This window comes from Amblyomma americanum, unplaced genomic scaffold (assembly GCF_052857255.1).
Source record: "Amblyomma americanum isolate KBUSLIRL-KWMA unplaced genomic scaffold, ASM5285725v1 scaffold_186, whole genome shotgun sequence".
Classification (NCBI taxonomy): Eukaryota; Metazoa; Arthropoda; class Arachnida; order Ixodida; family Ixodidae; genus Amblyomma; species Amblyomma americanum.
The window spans coordinates 70,662-96,516 of NW_027526658.1; the positions used below are offsets into that span (position 1 = coordinate 70,662).

Below are 25,855 nucleotides of genomic sequence, written 5' to 3' on the forward strand. Positions count from 1 at the left end.
AAAAAACCTCCTTTATCTTTCCTTGATAGAGCCTATAGTGGATTTACTCAACCTCGAACTATTATGTAACGAGTTTCAATAACTAACTGGCCACCGCATTCCTATAGGAAGCCTAGGAGGTATTGCTCTTTTGGATTTCCTGAGTAGAGCTTACAGTGTAGTTATTGAAGCTCTATAAGTATTACCAAACGAGTTTCAATACATTCTTTACGAACATGAAGAGGTAGGTAGAAATACTTGTGGACTGAAGCCACGGGGACTTGAAAAAGTGAGTGAATGTGATATGTGCTGCAAAACATGCAATGATACAAGAAGGTCCTTCATGCATTGTTTATTACCTAGTCTCATTTAATCTCCCGAGAGAGCAGGGAGGACAAGCTGCTCTTCAGGCGGATAGGGTCGGCCTTGAACTCCCGAATAGTGAAGCCTGCACAAAGAAGCACGCAAGCAGATGAATAATTTGACACAAATCTCGCACACTCTTGACACTTCATGCACATGTTATTAACTAATTTTAACACAGTGAGCTTAAACTTAGCCACTTTCGTCGAACGGAACCTAAGTTTTCAATGAAGCTTCAACCCACATTATTCACAACTACCATATAATTCTCTGCGGCAAGAAAAGAGTCCGTTGTTGACTTTTCTTAAGCTAATCCCAAACTGAAATAACACGCATAAAAAAAATTGGAGGTGATACTTGAGCTCTGCCTTAAGGGTATGAGGCGATCGCAATGGGGAATGCCCATATATGTGAAATTGGGCATTCTCAACTATGCATTCATAGATCCTTGGGAGTCCTCATACCACTCCTGGCGCAATGGTGCAGCGGTTATGTCATGCGCCACTGCCCTGCCATGGCAGATGCTGTCACTGGTGTGGTTGCTCTTCCTGAGCAACCTTTCCTGACCAATCATTAATTTTATTTCCACCTGTGATAGAGGTCTGTTTGCTCACAATATAGTGAACAGGTTGTGATGATGTCATAACGTCACAAGATTCTGGGTGGCTTCTCTGGCTGCGAGGCTTCAAACGGTGTCCAATGCCAACACAGGGCAATTTTTTCCGACACGGAGGGAACTCCCGCATTAAAATTTGGATGCAACTGACTCCTTTTACACACTGCATTGTGGGTCATGGCTGGACACATCCTGTATGCAAGCTATGTGGCCATGAATACTCAATCTTGTGATGACGCTTTGGCATAGATGTGGTTTTTCAAAGAGCAAGCAAAATGCATGCACGCCAGGTTGCTAGTGTCATCTGTGGGCGGCTAAAAGAAGCTGGCCTCGCAGGTAGCCCAAGAATGGCAGCCTCCCGGTGGGACATGATGCATAGGAATAATAATCAGTTTCATGTATCAGGTGCAACACTGTGAAAGGTTCGTGAAAGGCAGTCTGCACAAAAAAAAATATAGGAAAGTGTGTTACTCCACGCTTGTTCCGACAACGTATTGTCGGCAATAAGTGAGCATTTAACTAAGCTCATGACAAATGTATCATGCAATAAGCCGGCAGGAAAAGCATTTATCCTTTTTTGCTCACCACAAGGAATGCACTACTTTATGACCGTGCATGTAGGCAGCACAAACAAGAGCGCTAGATTGAACAGCATTGCACCTGATGTATGAAACTGTGCAGTCGTGCTCCAATAATATGACCCCCATTAATATAGACTACTCTAATTGCGGATAGTTTTTCAGCAGACCAAAATTTCTGCAGTGCATTTATGCCTCGTCAGTATGGAAGCTCACTGCCTGGACAATGGAAAAGGTGAAAATGTATAGAGGCCATTGGAGCCCATATGTTTTTGCAGCATTTATATGCATAGCAATGAGAAGAAAACCTTGACAACCCCAGCTAGATCTTTCCTTTCCCATATTTTCAGAGCAGGGGCCAGCAACAGCCAGCGAAAAAGTGGCAATGACTTATGATGTCCTTTTTTTTTCTGTCTTCGTGCTTTACAGTGCTAAGAGGCCCCATCCCAATTATAAATAGCACAAAAAATTAAAACACAAGAAGTCAGATGCTACCTTGCCCTCCTACAGTACTTTTCATCCCAAACATTTACCAAGTGTCCCAAGTGGCCAAGCTACACATGACCACCTAAAAAAATGTTTGTTGACGGAAGCATATGAAGCAACAAAAATACACAAAACACATACAAACATGCATAGAAATACATACAACAGTTTATCATGGTTAAAGAGAGAATGATGAAAACGTGGGGAGAAGGCAAGCTCCCCACAAGCCATTTCATTTGTACCAGCAAAATTTACTATAGTCGTTTACAGCTTAAGTCTGCAGTGAAGCTCCGCCCACATTTAGGACCGGTGCACAGAATCCCTCCATGACAAAAACGTAGCCCCTTGTTAAAACTTCTTTTGTCACCTAAACAAGAACCTAATCACGAGAAAAAAGCTACAGGCTCTAGAATTTTCATACCTGGCATGTTTCATAAAGTCAAACATTAAAAATGATTTCGTTTACTTTTGTGACTGCCTAGCAGAGTAATACAGTATGCCGCGGACCGTGTCCCAGTGTTAACTGCTGTTCTTTAAAGTTGTATCCTACTATAGAAGAGATATGAAGGCAGCCAAAATTCTGCAAAATTAGATGTCTTAAGGTACATGTGCTGTTAAAATGTAATGCATAGGCAGCACACACACATGACATTTAAGGAGACCAACAACTCATGTACCCAGCTTTTTTCAATGCAGTGGAAAGCACTACATTTGAAGAGCCTAACCAGCACTGCACATGTCGATCAGTTGTTTTTTGAAATTGCAGGGGGAAGGGCTGCATATAGAAGCAGAGTAAATACTAGTGTTCCGGCTAAACGTATTGAAGTTTTTTAAGAGCACATGAGTGTCCTAGGCAAGTGGAACAAACTCAACGCTGATGAGTGTTAAGGCACTGTTCATGGCACTTGGTTTCAGTTGCCTGGGACAATCAGTGTTGTTTAATAGATTGACTCGAACAGCAACTTCCACAGCCCTAGTCCCTATGCGTCACGGCCAGTCTTGTATACACTACAGAATAAAAGTAACCAGTTACAATTGAAATGCAACTTATTTCATTGGTCTATTACAGCCCCAGAGGCAAATGATTTCTACTCCATTATTTGCGTTCCAACTTTTATTGTAATATTGCAAGATACTCAGACTAAAATGAACTCGTGCAGCTTGCATGATATGCTGTCGTGCAGTGTTTCACGAGTTTTTTGAAGCTATTGTAGTAATATATGAAACTCTAGAAGTAGTACTGGTTTCAACAGAATCCTTCCTTTATGCACTGTTGCGAGCTATATATCTCTGCCTTCTTGCTCTGTGTAGTTGCCGCCAAGCTCGGTGTAGTCAAAGTAAAATTTCAGTGCCATCCAACAGGACCAGGGATCCCTACAGAGCAATCAAGTGACAGTTTCCAGGACAGGCACCACTGGAGGCAACCATGCCTCTCTCGTGGCCCAGGCAGAATTGCGCGCAATGCTGCTCCGCAGCCAGTCCATTGTTGCTGTCATGAAGGAAACATCTCCGGCTAGCGCCAGCGTTTGCCACGAAGTTCAAGTTGTCCGAGCTATACCACCAGTTAATTGTTTTTGGAAAAAGTAACCGATTACCAAGAATAGATTACCCAGAACTTGCCATTTAGAAAAAGTAATGAATTACAAACTTAAAAAGAATATTCAATTTATTACAATTAATTACTAGTTTACACTAAGTCACACCCATTTCATTCCTAGTGTATTTTAGTGCTTATATGCTGTAAGACAACCTGATACTTCTGTCAATTCTGTGGCGCTGATCAACAGTTTCTCTCCTTTGAAGTCTATTCCATATCCATAATGCAGCTGGACTTAGGGAAGTACGCTCCTTCGTATGTTATTTAGTGCACTAGCACTAGAGCCCCACTTGGCAATTTGGCCGTTGTCTGTTTGTCCAGTGTCAACATGGGAGGTGTCAGTTCAATTAAAGATTGGTCGCAACAAGTTGCTCGGGAAGCGCAACCTGTGTCTCAAGCCCCACCGGTTGTAGCACCTGCTATCGCAGGGCAGTGGCGCATCACTTAACTGCTGGACCACTGTGCCAAGAGTGGTATGAAGACTCCAAACAGTCTATGAATGAAAAGTAGAGAACAACCAATTCCGTATATTTGGACATTACCCTTTAACGCTATCACGTCATACCCCTAAGCTTGAGTCTCATTTCATCGATCTTTGCCTGAAGCCTGCTTGACCATGAGAGCCGAACCTTGAGGAGAAACAAAAATAAATACCGAAGTGGTAGTGCACCTAATTTGCATTTTGCCTAGCTATGCTATATCGTCTCCTTGTACAAAAACAAAAAGAAAACAGACTGTGCAAAACTCCCCATAGGCCGCTGTCAAATTTTCTTGCAGATGGCATGACCTGCAAGTCAGCCACTGGTGAAGCCATCATCTGTGAGCTGCCAAGAGATGGCAATAGCTAATTGGCACGCATTGTTTTGATGGGCACACTTAAAAATCAGAGCTCTGGCACTGATTCATTGCATGTCTCAGTTTTGAAAGCTGCATAAGATGAATACACTATGTGATTAATTGACTACCCACAACGCAGTGAATGCGATAAAAACTCTCTGGGCATCTGGAATACAGCAAACCCTTCAATTTCCAGTAGTTAAAAAGAGAGCTAAGGTAAACTGATACACAAGCACACTCAAGCTCAGCAATGTGCAGTAAAATGCATGTTGCTGACTTCACATACGTGCACTGAAGTAGAGGCTATGAAAGAAAAGCAGTTCTAATAAATGTTCAAGTGGTGAATCCGGATGGTAGGAAAAAAAGTGACGTACCGATGATGGCGTTCACTCTTACAGGGTCCAAGGCCTCCCTCAAGGATGCGTCAGGGTGGGAATTCGACTTCCGCCCAAATAACGACTTTCCTCTCAACTCATCAGCTGTAAACAGCTGCCGCATCAGCCCCCTTGCGAATTTCGCAGGGGCTCCTGGGCAGCTGCTGCGCAGCTTTTCAAGGGCTGTCTCTTCTATCAGAACACCGCCCCCAATGTCGATCTGGAAATGAAACGTATAACTTAGCGCCATGAAAAGGCAATCTACAAAATGCAAGCTGATGCACACAAGTTACATTTGCTATACCAGGTGCCTCAGTACAGACTATACAAAATTTTCGAAAGAAGGCGTTTTGGAGCAAAAATAAGGCTTTCTGCTGTATAATATTACTAGTGTTTTCAGACGTCGGAAAGCCTGTGAATTGTCTTAAATAATAAGTTGGCTAACCAATTTCTGATAGGCTGCTAGTAAAGCTGTACCAGCTTTTAGAATTTCGAAAACACGATTGTCCTGGCACTGTGGGTAACAAAATTTGGCTGCATCGTGCAAAAACATGCTTTCGGAAGCATGCAGGCAAAACAACCCCTCCAGTGCATGCAACTAGCTGAAAAAGCCAAATTTCGTCCAGCCACAGCACCCAGGGTAATAGTGTTTTCATAATTCTAAAAACTGATATGGCTATTACTAACGACCAGCTTGAAATCTCTAATTGCAACTAAGTGCCTAAGTACTACTTAAAAAGATAATTATTAAAAATTAGTTAACTAGCATACTACTTAAGAAGATTCACCGGTTTTATGGTGTCCGCCGACACTGGTATACCGCAAAAACCGTATTTTTACCCCAAAAAGACTATGAAAAGTTTTGGGTGTTCATTGAACCACCCCATATATAAGATGTGAAACATGAAAATATTAAAAATAGAATCAATAAGTGATAAAAAGCAGGCGGAAAGTATTCATGTAACATTGTGGGCCATTATGTACAGCACATAGGTTCAGTGCTGCAGGCTGCAGGTGGCAATACGACAGTCGGGAATAAAATTAAGTAGCAGTCACGTACCATAGTCGAAAAGAAAGAAAGACATTTCAAAACCCATAAGGGTTTCTTGTTCATAATGATCAGGACAAGAATGGTGGAGAACACATAACTGAAGAATGTGAAACTTATGGCATAGATGTTTGGAATGGGGCCGCATTCTTGTTGCTTGCGTCGTCTGGATGAATAGGGATTCAAGCAGAAGGCACATCGTCAGGCTCCTTCCTCTGGATAAGATACAGGCATTGCCCCAGTCAATCTGGTGGCCAGTGCCATGTGCGTGGCGCGCCAATGCATTTGTGGCATGCCTGTCATTTGTCCCATCACTTTGATGCTCCTTTATTAGTCTTGAGAACTTTCCTGTCTCACTGCTGTAAGCATGATTACAGTTCAGGCATGGTATCTTTTAGATAACTCCTGGAAACTTCATCTGTAGTCGGTCTTGGTCAGTTCATTAGTTGATTCTGCAGCTTACTGACAGGGATGCAGGCCATGCACACAGCAGTGGCCGTCAGACTGCGCGGGGCAATTCTTCTATCTCATATAGAAAAAGGAACCTGGGGATGTGCCTTCTGATGAAATCGCTATTCATTTAGAAGGTGCAACCGACTTCAAACAAGAACGCCGGCCCCATGAAAACCATTTATGCCCCATGTTTACATCACATTCATCGGTTATAAATTTGCCACTGCTCTTGTCCTGCTCACTGTGCACAAGTAAGCCACACTGGTTTCGCGATGTTTTTCCTCCTTTTCGACTATAGTCAGCGACTCCTACTTCATTTCATTGCATCGCCATGCCTAACCAGATGGATTTCAGTGTAACGCTTGACTACACAGTTAGGCATGCCAAGCTGCCTCTGCCCATGCTTTATGTAAACCAAAATGGCGGCCACTAGGACATCAGTAAATACTCCCTATTCCTCTCATCCCCCCTCATCTCCCTTACAAGACTGCAGCTTTCCTAGTCAATCATTAAGATGGATGCTTGGGCGAGTTGGTAAGTCATTTTAAACAAAACAGCGCGTAGTTTGACAGGGACACGAAGGGAGACACGACACAGATGAGCGCTGACTTTTAACTGACATTTATTGCTTGGAACGGGGCATATACACAGTTCCAACCAAAAAGAAGAAAACAATACAACCATTCATAGATTCAGTCATTCATACATGCGGCACTGAACACAGGAGATAACTAGGATAATCATTTCCCCCTGCTAAAAATTCCAGTTCTTTGGAACAAGTCGATAAGGAGGGGCTGCTGACGCAGGCGTCTTTTGACCAGGCGATGTGCGCTCCTTGAATTATTTCACGTGTTAGTTGGTTACTATGCTTGCTTAAAACTTGTGTGCGAGTGAAGTCAGGGCTGCATGTTTTGCTGTCACAGTCTCTACAGTGGATGCCGAGATGCTCTTTTACAGTATTATGCACATTGTTATTGTGCTCCTTCAAGCGTTCATTGAAGCATCTCCCCGTCTGACCCACATAAAGCTTGCCACATGACAAGGGAATGGCATAAACTACACCTTCTTCGCAGCATATGAATTGATTTTCATGCTTGATGTCGCACACTCTGGGAATGAAATCAGTGTTAACCATTTTGCACATCTTCCCAAGCTTATCCGGAGCCGAAAAAAATGACTTTTACAAGTACTCTATTTGCTATCTTTTTTAGTCTGTGGGAGAAATGATGAATGCAAGGCACAACAGTGGTTTTTTTTCTTTTTCCTTCCACGTCATAGAATCTGCCTGCTCTTTTTTTCTGTCTTTGCCCAAATTACTGAGAATAGATTGACACTGACACTAGTGTCACGTGACTAACACATGAAATAATTTAAGCAGCGCACATCGCCTGGTCAAAAGACGCCTGCGTCAGCAGCCCCTCCTTATCGATTTGTTCCAAAGAACTTGCATTTTTAGCGGGGGGGGGGGGGGGGTATGATGATCCTAGTTATCTCCTGTGTTCAGAGCGGCTTGTATGAATGGTTGTTTTGTTTTCTTCTTTTTGGTTGGAACTGTATATATGCCCCGTTCCAAGCAATAAACGTCAGTTAAAAGTCAGCGCTCATCTGTGTCGTGTTCCTGTCAAACTACGCGCTGTTCTGTTTAAAAAAAAATTCCTAGTCAATATGACTCCTATGGCCCGAGCTCAAACAGATCACCATGTCAGCTAGAAGGTGATCACGCGTGCTTTCAGTTGTTACACAGTTGGCGCATACAGTAGAACCTCTAACTTTCAGCAGATTGCGCGAAACCGTCCTATAATTGAAAATCTCACACAAGTGATGCATTTGCACATAAATGAGCCCCCTAGTTTGGCTTTTAGAAATAAATGTTCTTTTATGCGCATTATAAAAGCGCTCATTTTTTTCTGCAAGAATTACTTCGAGACGGCGCGCAGCTAGGCTTTTCAGCGTCGAAGTGGCGGCTTTAGACGAGGCATGCGAATGCTCCTGCCCCTGCGCGTTAAGTAGACATCACAATCGCGTCGAAAACTGATGATTTGGATAGCGGACCTAAATTATCTGCTCTGACCCTTTGAAGACTGTTTGTGACGTGCAGTACGGCTTTCTGTTCAGACTTCTGTTCAGCCTTCCCTAGAACGGCTGTCACTTTGCGGCAATGCATGTGCAAGTTAGCAACACACAGCAGAACTGCACAGTGGCTTTCCTTGAATGGTAAGCACTGTTCATTACATCTTTTTGATTACACAGCCAAGATCTCCAATATGCATGGCATTGTTACCAAAGAACTAAGAATATCTGACACCTAGCAGTTGTTCATTGTAGGAAAGAAATTATGCATAGCACTTGCAACTTCTGTAACAGACTAGTGCAACTGCATGGCATGCTGCTAACATAAACTAAAGCTAAATGTTGCTTTCAACAGCAGTCTAATTTCCATGCATTATTTCGCAATAAGATTTCGCAAACACACAAAATCTGAACGGCTGGGAAGAACTGCCTGCAAAGAACTCATGCAGGAGAAGTGCAATGCATCACTGCAAGGATGGCAACTGGGAGAGACCTTTCCCGAAGCTCTAGCACTGTCTCAAACCGTGCCAATGCCAATTAGGCTGGCTTCTTAACAAAGCATTGCCAGCGTGGGGTGGTGGCAGGTGAAACACCAGTTAGGGCGGCATCCCCGAATTACAGCAGTGTCGGGTGAAAATTGGGATGACAGAATAAAAGCTATCGCAGTGTTCGCCACTTCCATGACAGTTGACATGAAGATGAGATGGCTACTGGAAGGCTACAAACGGCCATGCCGCTAGTTGTGGGACACTACTGATGGGTTCGAGAGCCGCAAAAGGGTGCTGACCTCCAGGCTACCAACCGTTGCAGTCGCTAATCTTCCGTGGTACTATTAAAAAGTGCAAGACAAAGCGTGAACTGTGTCGCTTGCCGCACTGGCACCCCCAGTCACTCATTTAGTAAGGCAAAGTCTGCCACCAGTCATCGAAGCGGGCATAGCTAGGTGCTTAACAGTTCGATACATAAGTTAATATGGCAAACTGGATTCAATATATGAAGCAAGAATTGCCTGTTTTTGTTCAAAATATCTAGGAATAGTTCAATATAGCCAACAATACGTAATATCTGTGTTAGTTATATTGAAGTTTGACTGCAGTGGTTTGAATGACGCTTTGAAACTACACTTAGTGCATGTAGCCTACAGCCACCAGTGCAAGGTGGCTCTCTCCTGGAACACATACCCACTAGCTTCGCTGCCAAAGGTTGCATTAATGTACATTGCTAGTCATTTTAATATGAGGCAAATCTGTTCTTGGGAAATTGGTTACAAGATTAGCCTATTCATGATAAGGGGCCGTTAGCTTCAGAGCACCTTCCACAGTGGCACTGATGTGAAGCAGGCAAGGCATGCCAGGAAAAGAGACCCCAAGCGAGCGGCATGCTAGCAGACCACCACTGCCTGATGCACCGATAGCAAGCATGTTGCTGCAGGAGACACTTCTGCCAGCATGGGTGCACATTACCCTGGCCTTCGCGTCAGATGTAAACATTATGTTCACATTTTTATCTTTCGCAAGGCCAACACATATCACAGAAGACAAGTTCAAAAGCACAAAGATATTGCTGCATGGTGGCAAAGACTCCACCTAATAGCATTTCTAGGTGAAGCCTAAATGAAATGATATATTGTCTGTTTGGGCATACCCCATGTTGCATGCAGCTGTTAAGTTCGGTATCATCCTATGAATCATGCCGCGCGAGGAAAACCATACACAAGTGGAAAGCAATAGCTCTTTCCAGAGTGTTTTTTAAATTATCGGCTGTTAAGTTCGGGAAAGCAGCCCTTACACAAGTGTGCATGTTAAAACCCTGTTCCCATCCAGAAGATGTCAAAACTTGTAAGGGAAAGGCCTTACCTGGGGGCACGGCCGCACTGCACTGATGGCATCAATGCTCTTCATGTCATCAAGCATTTTTTTTAGCTTTTTCAGAACCTTTTGCGACTCTGAAAGAGCAGTTTACCAAATTATAAAAAAAAAACTGTAGTGACAGCATAACACTACATTCTGCCAGCTGTTTTATACAGTATAACAATTTTGTTTGCCTACTATGGTGTCCTACTACAAAACGACATGAATCAGGTACATGGTTATAATTTTTGAGAGTGCTAAAAGAGCAGATTTGTAACTCTCTAATACTAGCAGCTGTACATTAGACAGTTACATGCAAGTTAACAGTAAGAAAACAGCCATTTCACAGCATACAAAACTAAGAATAAGCTTCAACAAAGCAGCACAGCAAGAAAAGCAGATGACGCTTCAAAAGTAGGTATATTGGAGATAAGCTATCAAGCCCATTATACAACCAGGTCAAACTCAAGCTACACTAATAAAGGTTATAACAGCCCTTAACAGCACCGTGATGATGTGACATACCATGGGCAGCCTCCAGATCTTCGTTTCGCCTTTTTACGACATCCAACTCCCTGCTCATGTTCTCACATTGAGAACAAAACTGCAAATGAAAAAAAATTGAACGACACTTAGGTTCCACCTTAAGGGTATGGCACGATAGCATTAACGGCTGCCTCCAATGGCCTAAGGTCCTATCTGCAGGCACTGACACTTTTGGACATGGCACAAAAGGCCTCCCTTCAACCAAGTTGAACAAACATGCCTCAGTGGCCTAAGGGTAAAGTGTCCGACTCTGGATACAAGGGTCTGTTTCCCGTCACCTTAATTTTATGTTGAGTGCAATTAATGACTCATATGTGTCATAATGGCACTTAAGTCATGTTGCGACCTTATATTCACAATTTATGCAATGTTTTCATCTCTTAAAATCTGCCGCTCCACATGACACCACAACTACCTTTTCAAGCAATCCGCATTTTCTCGGATGCCGCCGGGTTCCTTGCTGCATGCGAGCCTTAACGCTGACACGTTAATGTGTAATCAAGAAAGCAAGCAGTGCACCTGTAGCTACACATGCGTGAAAGGCAAGACAGATTCCTGTATCTTTTATGTCTTTTGCATTTTCTTTCGCTCGATTTCCAGAGGCTATTATAAACTTTATCATTCATCATTTATTCACCCTTAAAGTCCTTCAGGTTGGGGCTTTACATAAGGGCGAGGGAGATCTAAAATATTACAATAAAGATATCAAAAAAGTAACGGTGGGCTGGTGTCCTTATTGGCAAATGGAGGCTGTTAGCTTAGGCAATTGGCTTTTTGTAATTTATTGTTGTGGACACCACATGTATTGCACTGTGCGCAAAATGGCATCTTGCAAGATATATTAATGAGGCAATTAAATCACACATAATCGGTACTATGTAGAGGTGAAAAAAATTCAAACGGCACTTAAGGCTGCTAATGTGCAGCAGTGGAAAATGAAACGCACTGAAAAATGAAACGAAGATGAGCCTCTGAACGCAAATTCGCAAACGCTGAATCCACAGAGGTCTGAGTGAAACATACCGGCACTCAATTCGAATACCTGTTGCGAGCTGGCCTCCAACTTAACAAAAACACATGTTATCGGTGGTATGCACTGGCGTGCAGCCGTGCAGGTATAACATCGGCACTTCAGTTATCACAGACTAGAGGGCTAGTCAGAAAGATGAGGTGTACTGCCTGTCATGCCGGCAATGATATAAAGAGAACACACCGAATATCACGACAATGCCATGCATCCTGCCAGGGTGCCTCAGTGGTTAAGGCGCTCAGATGCCAAGCCTGATGACCTGGGTTCATGGAAACTGATTGAAGAGCACAAACAGGACGCAAGAGAACAACATAGACACAAGCGCTGACTAGGAACCAAATGATTTACTGCGGGAGGGAAGGCTGCAATATAAGCAAGCTAAACAAAAAGCATCAAATATCAAACGCAATAAATCATTTGGTTGCCAGTCAGTGCTTGTGTATGTGTTTATCTCTTATGCCCTGCCTGTTAGCACTGTTCAGCCGATTACCATCAACATGCAACAACCAGCCCGATTAAGCCTTCTCTTGAACCCGGGTTCAATCCTATCCACAGAGGCTGCATTTCGATGGAGGTGAAACACAAGGCGCCCGCGTACTGAGCGATATCACTGCACGTTAAAGAACCCCATTAAGTCAAACTTAAGCCGGAGCTCTCCACTACGGCGTTCCTCAATGCCCATGTCCCTCTGGAATGATTGAAACTCCATATACCATATCAACCATTCATACCACGACCGTCCCATGCACTGCCTGCAAATGTGCACGCATGGGCACTTCTCAATGAAATCACGTGCGCATTCGGTATGCATCGCGTGCACAGTCCAGATAAAACAGCACTGAATATTTCAACGCAAGTACCACTTTTTACGTCCTTCGCAAAACAGCGCCATAAAAACAATGCGGCGCGACTAAGTGCCTCAATAGCCCAAAACTTTCTCAACGCTCTACTCGATACGATGACAGCCATCGGCACAATTCCTAAATTCTGGGCAGTGCACCATGCCACTAACCTCTTCATTAGGGCTGCATTCAAGCGACTCGGTCATGACGTCGCCTTCGTCCCTTAACCCAGCTGAAGCCAGGCGCGCGCGCTTCGTCTCCAGTACGCGCGTTTTGCCTGGAACAAATAGAACAGTAAATACTGACAAGAAGCAGAATAATTCAAAAACTGCTAACATGAGGAAATTCGTCACCACTTACCAATATCCAGGACCTCTGCGGGAGCAGGTGGTTCACTGTCCTTCCACGTGAACAATTCTATTGTGCCGCGCACATCATCGATGGCGCCGGGCTCCGTCAGCAGGCGGAAGCCGACGGCCGTATTGACCATAGCACGTATCGGATATACGTCCCACTTCTCTTCTTGTGTCCACTTGATCAGAATATGGTCCATGGCAAACTTCTAAAGAGGCTAAGACAGAGAGACGCACACGCCTAAATCTGACGTGACGAGTATGACGAGCACCATGCACGCGCTTTTTGTCAAATTATCTGGCTTGTATTGGCTAGTGGCTACACAAGGCGACAAAGCCACTGGCAAGGCCGATGGTGAAATGTAGCCTCTGTGAAAAAAATATTTTAAGTTGACCTATATTTCATAAATTATTCTTTACTATTCAAACAAAAAACTGATTTTTTAAAAGTAACTAACGTTTGATGTTTATTTTCTTTTTACAATATTTTTTGCTCTTTCTGCTCACTTTCGGTTTCGATTATCAATTTTTGCCATGACCGCTACCTTTAGATGTTCAATTTTTTACACAGGCTTTACAAGCACCAGTAATGTTGCTGACTACAGTATACTAAGTTTATTTGTAGCAAGGAAAATGCTGCCGAAATTAAGCAATTCTCGGTTGAGGTGCCGAAATATCTTCCCGTGAGGTGCACAACAAAAAGAGAAGTACTGCGAGTCTTTCCTCGTTCTTTAAAAATCACGAGTGCGTACCTTGCGTACTCTGAATGCTCTTATCGAGGCAATCGGTACTCATAGTGCGCGGGAAAGCAAATACCGTAAGTTACAGTATGCAGTCCCCTCATCCGGTATGTTTTGCATGAAAACCTGTCAAGTCTATCGTTTTATGCCCTTATGCGGAGTATGAGTGTCCCCTCCAGTTTTAGTGTGCTAAAACAAGGCCCCAAATAAGCACAACGTACACTAAGCGCGCCTATATTTCATTTCGCCTAACCATTGCTAAATCGTCAGTAATTTTTTTTATGGTTCTTCCGCTTCTGGTACGTTACCTACAGGGTCCAAGTGTGCAAACAGCGCATAAGAATATATGTGCAGCAACGGCGCAAGTATCACCAAAAATCTTGTCTTAGAATAAGCTTTGGGAATTTCATGCCATATTCGGGGTCCAAGAAAAATCATGCTGCTCAGTCTGCGCCTGTTACAGCCTCAAAGCGGAAATGTTCAGCTCTTAAGCATCCCAGTCAATATTTCTTTGATCTATTTTTATTTATTCATTTTGGTTGGCACAAACCCACAAACACCCCTAGATCTTGCTCGGAGTTTACCCATCGGAATTAATAGTGCTTTCGCAATAAAAACTACGTGAACGTGACGTACGTGATATATTGGTTCCCCATGCAAGCAGCCAGCATATTTTTTCCCCTTAGCCTTTAGTCAAATGTTACGCAAGCGGAGGTGAAAATGTGGTCACTGATCACGCCATCATTGTGTTCCACGGTATTATAAAAGCAAGTCCGGAACCAAGGTTCCGGACATGATTTTAATACTATGGAACACCTGCGCGTCGATCGGTCTGTTTGATCACGCTAAGATGTAAACCTTTTTACGCCATATGTGAAAAGTTTTTAAAGTATGACAGACAGGTCACAAAATGTGCCGTTAATTAAATATTTATTCATATAGTGCACGGCGCAACAATCTATTGGCGCAGTATATACCGCAAAGGCTTCATATAGTCGTGCCAGTTGGAGGGTCTAAAGGGCAAATATGTCATAGTCTTATACGAAACATGCTGTGAATCCTCCAGCTGGCAATCTCATGAATGAGGTTGCTTAATTTTAGAGTAAACCATTAAAACGACTACATTTTCACCTTTGTCCGAGAAAATGGCTATCTCAAACTGGGGCCCGATTACTGCAGCGTGGAGGCAGAAGAGAGTCGAAAAAAAAATAGCTGCGAAAAGATTGAAATAGGTGCTCCGCGGCAACCACGTCCGCCCTTAAGTACATGTGCGTATGGAATTCCTTGTTGCTGAAGACGAACTTTCCGGCACCGGGAGGTTTTTGGACATTCAGCGATACGTTGGCGCACTTTGGAAACGGGACGTTAGTACGCCTCATGATTAGAGCGATCAAGCAACCCGCGTGAATTCTGAAACGTGTGTGCTTGCTAACAATGTCTGACGCGGTCCAACACTTAAAGCCACCACAGCAAAACGTGCATACGAAGGAACTGACCCCGGAACTAAGGAAAGGATAAGGGCTTGTTTTCTTTTTAATTTGTGGTGTTCATCAATGAGAAATTACTACTGTAATCAGTTTATTCCTGAAAGATAACTGATTAGAAAGCAACCATTTTTGACAACCCACCAGCAGTCGCGATTGATTTTGTTCGCACCTGTCAGTGCGGCATAATTAAATCAGAGCTGGGCTAGAGCAAGCTTATGGCATACAGAGCATAACTATAGCACCTAACAGCAAGAACAGGCCTAGAAACAGACCACAAACGCTATAGTGCTTGTGGTGTCTTTTTTCGGTCTCAGTTCTTGTTGCTATACGCTCTAGTTGTTATGCCCGCTGTGATTCAGCGGTTAGTGCATTCGTGTATTGAACTCGATCAGTATCGAATCCTGGCCTAGGCGCGCGCCCGCTCTTGATTCGATGGAGGGAAAACACAAAATCACGGCGGCGGTCTCCTGTACGCCATCGGTGTACATACACCCCCTGTCAAAAGTATACAGCGCAAGGAGTTTGCTTGTGAAGCCTCCAGCGTGCCTCGTAATGCATCCTCAGCGACCGCAATCCCTCTAAAGAGGAATGAATGGCTTTGCGTCCTCAATCCTCCCAAGGTATGGAGTGCTCGATATGCTAGGCAGCCACGCTAAACAGCTTAGAAACAAACCCATTGGGCTGTATACACTTTTGAAGGGGGCTGCACGTTAAACAATACCAGGTGGTCGTAATTTATCCGATTCCCCCGTAAGGCGTTTTTCGCAGCTCACGTGCCGCTTTGGCACGTTAAACCCTACATACCGCCTAACCAATTCTCACTGTATTTGTGCAACAAGAGCATGCAGAGACTACGTATACATGAAATTGACGAAATTGAACTTTCGTTCGCAAATTAGAAGAGCGTATACCATCTTAAATTGCGACCGAGTTCGCTGCGCCTGTATTCTTCTGCGAACGACATTTTCTAAGCCAGACGCGACATACTGCAGAACAATATAAGTATGTGCAGTGCTAGCCTCTCCTAAGCGCACGTAGGCCACGCACACACCGACCTCGAGCGAGAACACGCGGCAGCCTCCTTTAGCCCAGGGGAGGCTCACCGCCGAAGCGATGTACTGCGCGACAGGCGTGTCCACAGGTTGGACAGATCGCACACATGGCTAGAAGAAGCTAGCACTGTTTTTAACAAATCTTTAAAATCCAAAGAGTATTGTGAAAGGCTTCATAATAGCGACACCCCGTCGCATTCCTTTTCCAGAGGGCAAATCTGTAGTTGCGACTGGCGGCCTAAGGCTCGATACTGTTTAAAGGTCCATTCACTCAAGCTGTGCTGTGGAATGTGGATGTCAATCGCAGTACGTTCACTGTGTGTGCAGCGTGCTGCGCCCGGATTGTCGGTGACGTGTACATTGAGAGTTCAATTTGTACATATATACACGCATGCAGCTCGAGTTAAAACGAATGGAATGTGCATCCTCGGCATTTCATTTTTGCCTGCAATAAAATATCTACAAGACTGCAATTTCATGCATGTATGCAAACCCACTGTCAATCAACTACAACAGCAAATGATCAAATCAGAAGTTAATTGTCAGCACTGCACTCAAACTCAAGGACGCTTGAAAACCACCGCGTGTTCTCATTTTAAGTCGATGCGTGCGGGGACCACGGCCGCGTAAAAAATTCTAGCACTGCATCGAACTGTTGCCCTGCAGTCCGATGCGTCAGCTGTTGAAAAAAATGCCGTTCTTAGAGGAACACCAGTTCGTGCAGGGCATACCCGCCGCAAACACGCCAGGAATGTGTGCCCTGGAAAAGGCACGGCACGAACAAAAGGAGGAATTTAGGAGAAAGATGACTGACACCAATCAAGTTATTTTTTGGAAAAAAAAAACACGTTTCTTCATCGTGTAACTATGGGCGAGGCACAGCTTGGCTTTTTAAGCCCTCGTGTGGAACGCTTCCGGGTGAGTGGCCGCAAATCATGAATGTAAGAAGAGGGAAGTGTCCCCACGGAGGGATCAACATTCTTCCGTGTCTGTTCGATGTACTATGAAGGGGGGGGGGGGGGGGCAGTGTGAGGCCATTGAAGCAGCTAACATGCCAGCTGCATCCGCTAGCACAAAGATCATTTGACTGGCCAACGATAAAGTGCAGGAATAAATCACAAATATTTTTTTTATGGGGGGGGGGGGGGGAGTTGCATTCCGATTTCAAGCATCGCAGTCAAGAAAGTGCAAAGGGAAAGTGCAAAACCATGGAGGAAGAGAGCAGAGGACTATTGAAAGGCGTTGTGACAGGAGCTACACTTTACATTTTATTGGGGGCTGATATATACCCTCCAGAAGAAAAACAAAAGTGAAGACAGGCAACATTTGTCGGAAAAGGGTGGCGGCGTCACCAGTAATGTAGCGTGGATACGTAGTCTACAGCAGTTATACTAGGCCTCAGACAATAATGTGTGCTCACTGCCACCAGATAACACAATCGACAACGATGAGATGAGCAGATTATGCCCAAAGATCGCGTGGTTCGAGGTCTTGAAGTTGGGAATGTCAAAGAGGGTTTAAGGTTGTATACGTGCTTTTCTCACTATGTCCCACGCATGGATATTATAACTATGTACAGCCGTGGTCCTTACCTCACTGTAAGGCAGCTGTCATTAGTGTGGCAGGAGAAAAGTATACTGAATTGATTGAACTGCGATAAACCTTCAGTATAGTGTGAGAAGGAGCACCAAAACGCAGGTGACATTTCGTAAAAGGAAATTTAACCGGAAGGGATTCATACTCCTGATACCTGATGTGTTTTGCTTTCGTAAATGTTGCCTACATGTTGCATATCTGTCATAATTACTCGGACATGCATGCTGGAGAGTGCTTTTTTGTCTTTTCTTATATACACCATCTGCATGCACAAGTGATCTTATCATTGCTGTAAACTGTACTCACTATATAGTGTTTCAATTTCTCATTACTCTGCCTATGGCATCAGTATTACACATGTATGGAGCGCGTTAAGGGAGTCAATAAAATTCATACGCAAAAGGGCTGATTATGATTCGTAATTAATGCATTTATTACACTGTCTATAACATGCGTATCGTAGTCGTAGAAGTGAGTCTACATAGCGAAGGCAGGAAGGCCTATAACATATTATGCACGACATAAGCTCTATAGATTTTGACTAGGCATGAAGTCTTACTGAGCTATTTTTATAGAGCCCCTTTTGACTTCGAAGTGAGCGAGTTCGTATAGCGAAGTCACAAAACGAGCTCTATAAAATCTGGGACATTATGAAGTCTTACTGGGCCAGTTGTATAGAATCTGTTTTGACTGCAAATAGAGCGAGTTTTTACAGGAAATGCACGACATAAGCTGTATAGATTTTGACTAAGTATGAAGTCTTGCTGAGCTATTTCTATAGAGCCCCTTTTGACTTCGAACTGAGCGAGTTCGTATAGCGAGGTCACAAAACAAGCTCTATAAAATCTGGCACATTAGGAAGTCTTACGGGGCCAGTTCGATAGAATCTGTTTTGATTGCAAGTGGAGCGAGTTTTTATAGAGAATACACGAAACAAGCTCTGTAATTTCTGACTCATTATGATGTCTTACTGAGCTATGTCTATAGAGGCTCTTTTGACTTCGAAAGGAGCGACTTCTTATAGTGAAGGCACAAAACAAGTTCTATAAGGTTGACTCATTATAAAGTCTTATTGAGCCAATTTAATAGAATCTTTATGGACTGTGAACACAGCTGAACTTTATAGTTAGGTCTCATTACAGAATACATAGACTGCTTAATGAGCTGGCTCAATAGACGGCGAGTCCCTATAGAGATCCTTTAGAATCATTACGCTCTCTATACATGTTCAAAAGAAACTCGAAGTCCATTTTTGTAAGGGTACTCGACCGGCCCGACGGCATACTGTCACGAAACGACAGGCCCACAAGAGAAGTACGCCCCAGGAAATCCATTGGCTTGTTGGTCTCTCGATGTGTGGGCTGCTGGTATTCTTTTCTAGCCGAGGCAAAATCGGGCAGCAACGTAAAAACGGGTCCAAGAACTGCGTCGGGTGAATATGATGACTCGCGCTTATGATATGCAAACAGTCCGCGTTGCTTTGCTGCTTTTTTATGATTGGTCGAGCTACTGCAAACTTCGGGCCATAACGAACGAATGTGGCGTGATGGTTATGTTCGTCACGGAGTTCAACGGACCCGTAAACTTTGAAACGCTGCATGAAGCCGTCCAATTCTAGAGGAATAAATTTGAAGCAGTTCGGCGCAGTATTTATGATTTCCTATCAGGATGACGCAGCTCATCTGGTTTGGCGCAGCTTGGCGCGAGTGTGAAATCCCTGTGCGTGTTTCACCTAAAGCCCGTATTATATCGAAAAACAAAAGCAAAGATACAGGTTAACAGGTGCGATTTCAGAGGCTTTTGCCAGTCTGGAGGAAGGCCGCATGGTGTCATCTCTGCTTCATTGGCCTCGACTAGTGCTTGAAGGTAAGAGGGTCTGGCCACCCCGCCAATATTGGGAACGGATCTGAGACCCCGGGCCCGTGCTAGAATGTAGGGACTGATTCCGAATCAAGCAACCATGTTTTATCCTTGTCAGTAAGAGTTTAAGAGTCAAGTTTAAGTAAATAAGAGTCGTTAACATGTTTTCTAAAACCTGACACCTAGAAAAATACAAAGTTGGCAGCACTACAGGAAAGGTAGAAGAAAAGTGTAAACCCGTGCCCTCACACCACGCTCGAGTCAGTCCCGAGCTGGCCGCTCAGCTCCGAGGATACAATACAACAACGAACACACTGGCTCAGAATGCGGACCGTTTGCTTCAGGACCTGTGCTCAATTCACTTGAGACACGTACCCCTTCGATGCAGCAAGACTTTAAAGGCGGCCCTGAAATCAATCAGATGGGCACACTCTAGTGCAGCAGATCTGTAGTTGTTGTCTTTGTGGGCATTCGAGTCAAATTTGAAAGCTCTTCGTGGAACCCATAACTTAGAAATAATTTTTAAAGATCGCTGCTCGCAATATCTCGCAACCGATTAGGGATACACACCTCATCGCGTCCCCTTCCCCGATGACGTCAGTGCGCAGACGGGGCGAGCTGGAAGGCTGTCCCTTCTGCCCACTGACGTCATTGGGGTAAGCGACACGCGCAATTAGGTGTGTCGCCCTAAAAGGTTACAAGCTAGTCAGAGTTCCAGTGACTTTATTGCGAGCTGCTGCGAGTGGCGATTTTTCCAAATTATTTCTAAATGATACGCTACGCCCACTGCTTTAAATTTGACTCGAATACCCACAAGGACCACTTATGCACAACTGTTGCACTGAAATGTGCCCATCGAAATGATTTGAGAGTCTCTTTAAGGAGTGGCCTTGAAGAATAAAGAGAATTGACACCTTTCTGGCATGTGCTTTTTCTTTAGGGCATCAGTCGTACTGTGCGGATTATATGCCCATGTCGTAGTCACTTGCAGCGTTTTTTTGTCTTTTTACGGCGACCAGCTGTAGCCGGTCGTTTGGCTAAATCTTGGAGTCGTCCTCGTCGGCGCCCCTGTACGTCGCACACTGCACACCGTCCCCACCTTCACAACCTCCAACACCAAATCAGGTGGGCTCCGGGGCACTCGGGGCTCGAGGGAAACGAGGTCGCGGATCGGTCGGCTCGAGGGCACACCAACCGAGCAACAGACACCCCCGATCCGGCCACAGCCCCCGAAATCCCCACTGCCTACAGTCGACGGCTCCAATACTTTACACTCTCACGCTACCGAAAAATGTTAACGTAAGTACGTCACCCGTTGCAGTTCCGAAATGGTAACGAGTACGTCACTAGGTTACCAAAAAAAAACAGTGGTTTAGTTCGGCTATGACAGGATATACTTAGCGAATGCTAAGGCATAGCTTGGTTAGCCTTGGTTAATCTTGATTGAAAGTCCCGGTTAGTCTGGTTGTCTGGCTGGTTGTTGTCACGTGGTTCGTCACGTGGTTGGTCACGTTATCAGTCACGTGGTTGTTCACGTGCGGCGGTGCGACCACGGTGGGAATGCGAGCACGGCGAAACTGTTGTCCGTGGAAAATGTAGCTTTCGCTACAAAAGTAACGCGTTACAGGTTACGCCGTTTCATGTAATGCGTTGCTGCCAACACTGGTTCGTGGTAGCAGCACTCTGGTACCAGCAAGGTTTACTGTCTGCTGGACATGCCCCCTTCTCGCCCGCTTCTCTTCTTCGAACCTGCGCATGGACCTTGTGGCTGCTCTCACGGTTTGAGGAGCCTTCGCCATCATCCGCCTGTCTTAGTTGGGCAGCGCACTTTCCGCCCCTTGCCACTTTCGGCGCTTTACGTGCCATTGCGTTCAGCCCCTCCTCTTTTTCGTGGTGGGCAGGGCGCTCTGCACCTATCTCTCATTTCGCTATTCGATGTGCCATAGGGTTTCCCCTCCATTCTTCGGCCTTAGCAACGCGTTTGGCCGCCTTGTCTCCCACACCTGCGGCTGCACAAGGCCGCGTTTGGCGACACGTGTAAATCCGACTACTTTTGTCACTTTGCTCAACGGGCTCATTAATGGCCCCAGAGAATCCCCTCCACTTCTGCCCCTTGCCAATTCTTTGGGCATTGTTCTTGTTGGAACCCTGCCTCTTGTTGTGTCTTGTTGGTTGTCTGGTTGTTAGGCCGCTCGGCTGCCTAGCCGGAGCACCCGGATTCGAACCAGACCGCAGCGGCCGTTTTTTCATAGTGAAGAATCGGAAACGGCGCCCGTGTTGCTGTGCGATATCAGCAGCGCGCACATTAAAGATCCCCAGGTGGTGTATATCATTTCATGCCCCTCTTCTACGGCACTTCTCTCTCTTTCACTCCCGCCTTCCTTCCGTCCTTCACGGCGTCCTCACATCCGCCAGGAATTGAAGGAGTTACTGCGCCCTTTCATTCTTCCCCAGAAAACACTACTTAGTGAGCATGCGCCTGCCAGCCCCGATACATGGCGGTGAAGTACTAGAGCGTAGACACCTACGGTTTAAAGCTTCGCCGCAACGCCAGAAGTCTCTGTTATGTTGGACCCCTCCCGAAACAAAGTCCTCGCTTCGTGCCTGACTCGGGGCTTCCGGGTCTTTCCACTAAGATAGCGACAAAAACAAAAGAAAATAAATGTCATCTGCACAGCGGCCAACCCAAACTTGATTCATAGTGTCGTTGCGCATCTTGACCTGCCGCGTCCACCCATCTTGTGACTTCCGCAGAGCGAAGACGCCCGGGCCTCGATCTACACAGTCGTGCCTCGTTAATATGGACACTTTGGTTCCCGAGCGAAACTGTCCAGAAAGCGAGTCGTCCGTACTAACGAATCACGAAAAAAAAATATTTAGAAAGAAACACACTATGACTAGGGCCTGCTTCTGTGCACAGTGGTGGTCATTGAAGTTGAAATTAGAGTTTTGGGAACCCGAAGGCCATTATTCTGGTCGCCATTAAGCTTGAAAAAATGTGGTGCAGCTTCGTGCGGCTAGTGATCTATGTGTGATACGTTTCATGCCGTATCATGGCCGGGTGACCTAACTCCTAATACAAATCTTTACTGCCCACGATCCCACGACTCAGTCGGCTGGCAGCTGATGAATAGGCTTTCTATGTAGCACAAACTGCAGGGAGCTTTCTTCGCACTCATTCGTGCAATATAACAAATGGTAAGGGGCGTCAACTCGGCAACGTTGCACTGTATATCATAAAAACCTGAAAAGGAAAGGACCTGAAGCAGTGAATTTGATATTTTTAACGGCGTTACTCTGGTGTGTAACAAAAGTCTATGTCAAGATATCGTGGGCGGCTGTGGTGTTGGTTGAATAATAATAAGGCGCCGAAGTTACAATTCATCGGGCCAACCTGCCCACCACTGCACTCTCCGTAAGTTCGGAGGGGGAGAAGCGACAAACTTCTCCACCCCGCGTGCGAAAGATTGTGATTCGACTGCTGACCGGCGATAGGGGCCACGCCTAATTAGTCGTTGACCGGAGACATGAGGCGTAGGCAAGTTCCGTAGCGAATTAATTTAAACACACAACAGCCAAGTATTACAATATGCCCGACAAGGTAGTGCCGTACACTGACGTGACGCAAATAACACAAGCACCAATTGAACACGTTAACACAACAATTAACACAAAGAAAGAAACATCAGGGCGATTGCTATACAAAAATTTTATGAGACGGAAATACAGTACAAAGGATTACAACGAGAAACACAGAAAGCAAAAATACAAAGATAAAAGAGTTGAAGTGAGTGGTGAGAAACGATGGCTTAGCTCCGGAGTGGCAAGGTCCGGTCGCAGGGAGCGTCGGGCTGCGGTTGCTCGTCGCGGGGCTGATGGGGGCTTGCGGATACGGGCGAACTTGGGCCTCGCATCTTCGGGACCACCGTCGCCGCTCTCTACGCGTCAGATCTCCGCCTAGGCTCCTTGCCGACCACTTCCCTGGCTGACCTCACTCGCGACCGCACGCACGAAAATCTCCAGAACAACTGCCAGCGCGCGGCGTTCCCGTCGCCCCCTTCGACAGGAAGCATGCGGTAGTACATGTGTGACAAGCATGATTTAGTTGTATGCAACAGCACCGAGAAGTGTGAAGGGCTCATAACATGGGAGGCGGGGAGTCTGCACTCGACGATAGATTATGCACTAATGTTACAGAAGATGTATAGTAGAATAGGGGTAATGAACATAGATGAAGATGGTTCCAGAAGTCTAGGTAGTGACCACAAACGTATAAAGTTGAGCTTCAGAAGAAAAAGCAACGTAGGACTGAAGCGAGATGAACAATCAGGGGGGAATTTTTACTAAGAAAAGCAATTGGAAGCAGCAGCCAAACAAATCGAGAAAGTAATTTTTGAGGATAGTGAAACAGAATGGACTTATACCAAATAAACTCGATTACTGGAGCTAGAGCTAGCTAAGATGCGAGTAAAGCTAAAAGGGAAAAGATGCAAACCCAAGAGTTGGTGGGATGAGGAGGTCAAGAGGGCAATAAAGAAGCGCCAGGAAGCCTCCAGGGAACACAGATATTCCAAGAAGAGGGGGGAACCAAAACCCGAAGCAGACAGAAAATGGGATACCTTCATAAAGTGTAGAAGGGACGCATCCTATTAGATTAATGAGAAAATTAGAAGAAAGGGTGCCCAATGGATGTCAAAAGTAAATAAAAAGGGTAGAAAAGCAGCCCAAAAATTCTGGAAACATCTAAATGCAATGAGTAATAACACTAGGCTAGAACAAAGGTTTATTGTTACAGATCATGGTATTCGACTAGAAGGAGATGAAGCGATAAAACACATAGAAACAAGGATGACAGAAAAATTTACAGCAAAGCACGTGGTACATAATTTATGGAAGGAGGATAGACCGGTTACAGCAATAGCTTTACTTGAGCAAGGAGAGTGGGAAAGGGCAGAGAAGAAGGTTCCTAGTGGCACATCAACAGGACCAGATGGTATCCCGATTATGTTGATAAATTAGTTATGACCAAAATCCAAGCAAACATTAATACAGGTAGTGAACAAAATGATAGTGGATGAGAAAGTCCCCGATGAATGGCGATTAAGTAGAATGAACATGATATATAAGGGTAAGGGGGACAAAGCAGACGTAAGTAACTATCGTCCCATAACAGTGACATCTGTGGTTTACAGGGTGGTGATGCAGATTATAAAGGATAGACTGCAGGCTTGGGTGGAGAACGAGGGGGTGTTAGGTGAACTACAGAATAGGTTCCGGAAACAAAGGAGGTTGGAGGACAATCTGTTTTCATTGACACAGTGTATAAAAATTGCGGAAAAGGAACACAGGCCCTTATGGCTAGCATTTCTGGATATTAGGGGAGCCTATGACAACGTTACTCAGGAGCATTTGTGGGACATACCGGGTACATTAAATGTGAAAAATGGAGTAATTAATTTTTTAAAACACACATATATATATAGAGAGGTAACAGAATGCTCATAAACTGGGAAAAAACTGTATCAGGGCCTGTAGAGATACAGAGGGGGCTTAGGCAAGGATGTCCTCTGTCCCCTTTGTTGTTCCTGTTGTACCTGCAAGGGTTGGAGACCAAGCTAGAGGGGAGCGGACTAGGCTTCAACCTATCTTTTTCAAGCAAGTGGAATGGATTAAACAGACATTACCGGGAGTAATGTACGCGGACGATATAGTGATAACGGCTGACAACAAGGCAGACCTGCAGAAGTTGTTCGGCATATGCAGTACAGAGGGAGATAGATTAGGCTTCAAGTATAGTAAGGAAAAATCTGCAGTCATGATATTTAATGAAGAGGGCGGCGAGCATAGAATACAGGCGTTCGTGCTAAAAGTAGTGAATGAGTACAAGTATCTTGGGGTGTGGATAAATAACAGTGCTGAGTATCCGACAGAGCATGAAAAATATGTAATGAATAAAGCTAGTAGGAATGCAGCTGTCATGAAAAATAGGGCACTGTGGAATTACAATAGGTATGAGGTGGTAAGAGGGATCTGGAAAGGGCTGATGGTTCCTAGCCTGGCCTTCGGTAATGCGGTCCTGTGTATGAGGCCAGATGTTC

The 25,855-nt window shown here is 44.9% G+C and overlaps 1 protein-coding gene across 1 annotated transcript; it reads right to left on the reverse strand.

The window, feature by feature from the left end:
* Window positions 1-317: 317 nt before the first annotated feature.
* Window positions 318-13,304, reverse strand: LOC144112480 (uncharacterized). The gene is made up of 6 exons (XM_077645310.1): window positions 13,030-13,304; window positions 12,840-12,946; window positions 10,777-10,855; window positions 10,258-10,346; window positions 4,831-5,050; window positions 318-427 (listed from the first exon to the last, which is right to left on the reverse strand). Exons 1-6 carry the CDS (start codon window positions 13,220-13,222, stop codon window positions 345-347), a joined length of 771 nt encoding a protein of 256 aa, XP_077501436.1. The 5' UTR covers window positions 13,223-13,304; the 3' UTR covers window positions 318-344.
* Window positions 13,305-25,855: the final 12,551 nt, after the last annotated feature.

Coding starts and splice junctions, on each gene's coding strand:
- LOC144112480 (XM_077645310.1), bottom strand. CDS start 13,222: ATGGACCATATTCTGATCAAGTGGACACAAGAAGAGAAGTGGGACGTA. Junction 12,947..13,029: donor CGCAGAGGTCCTGGATATTG/GTAAGTGGTGAC, acceptor TATTTGTTCCAG/GCAAAACGCGCGTACTGGAG. Junction 5,051..10,257: donor CAGTGCGGCCGTGCCCCCAG/GTAAGGCCTTTC, acceptor TTTCATTTCCAG/ATCGACATTGGGGGCGGTGT.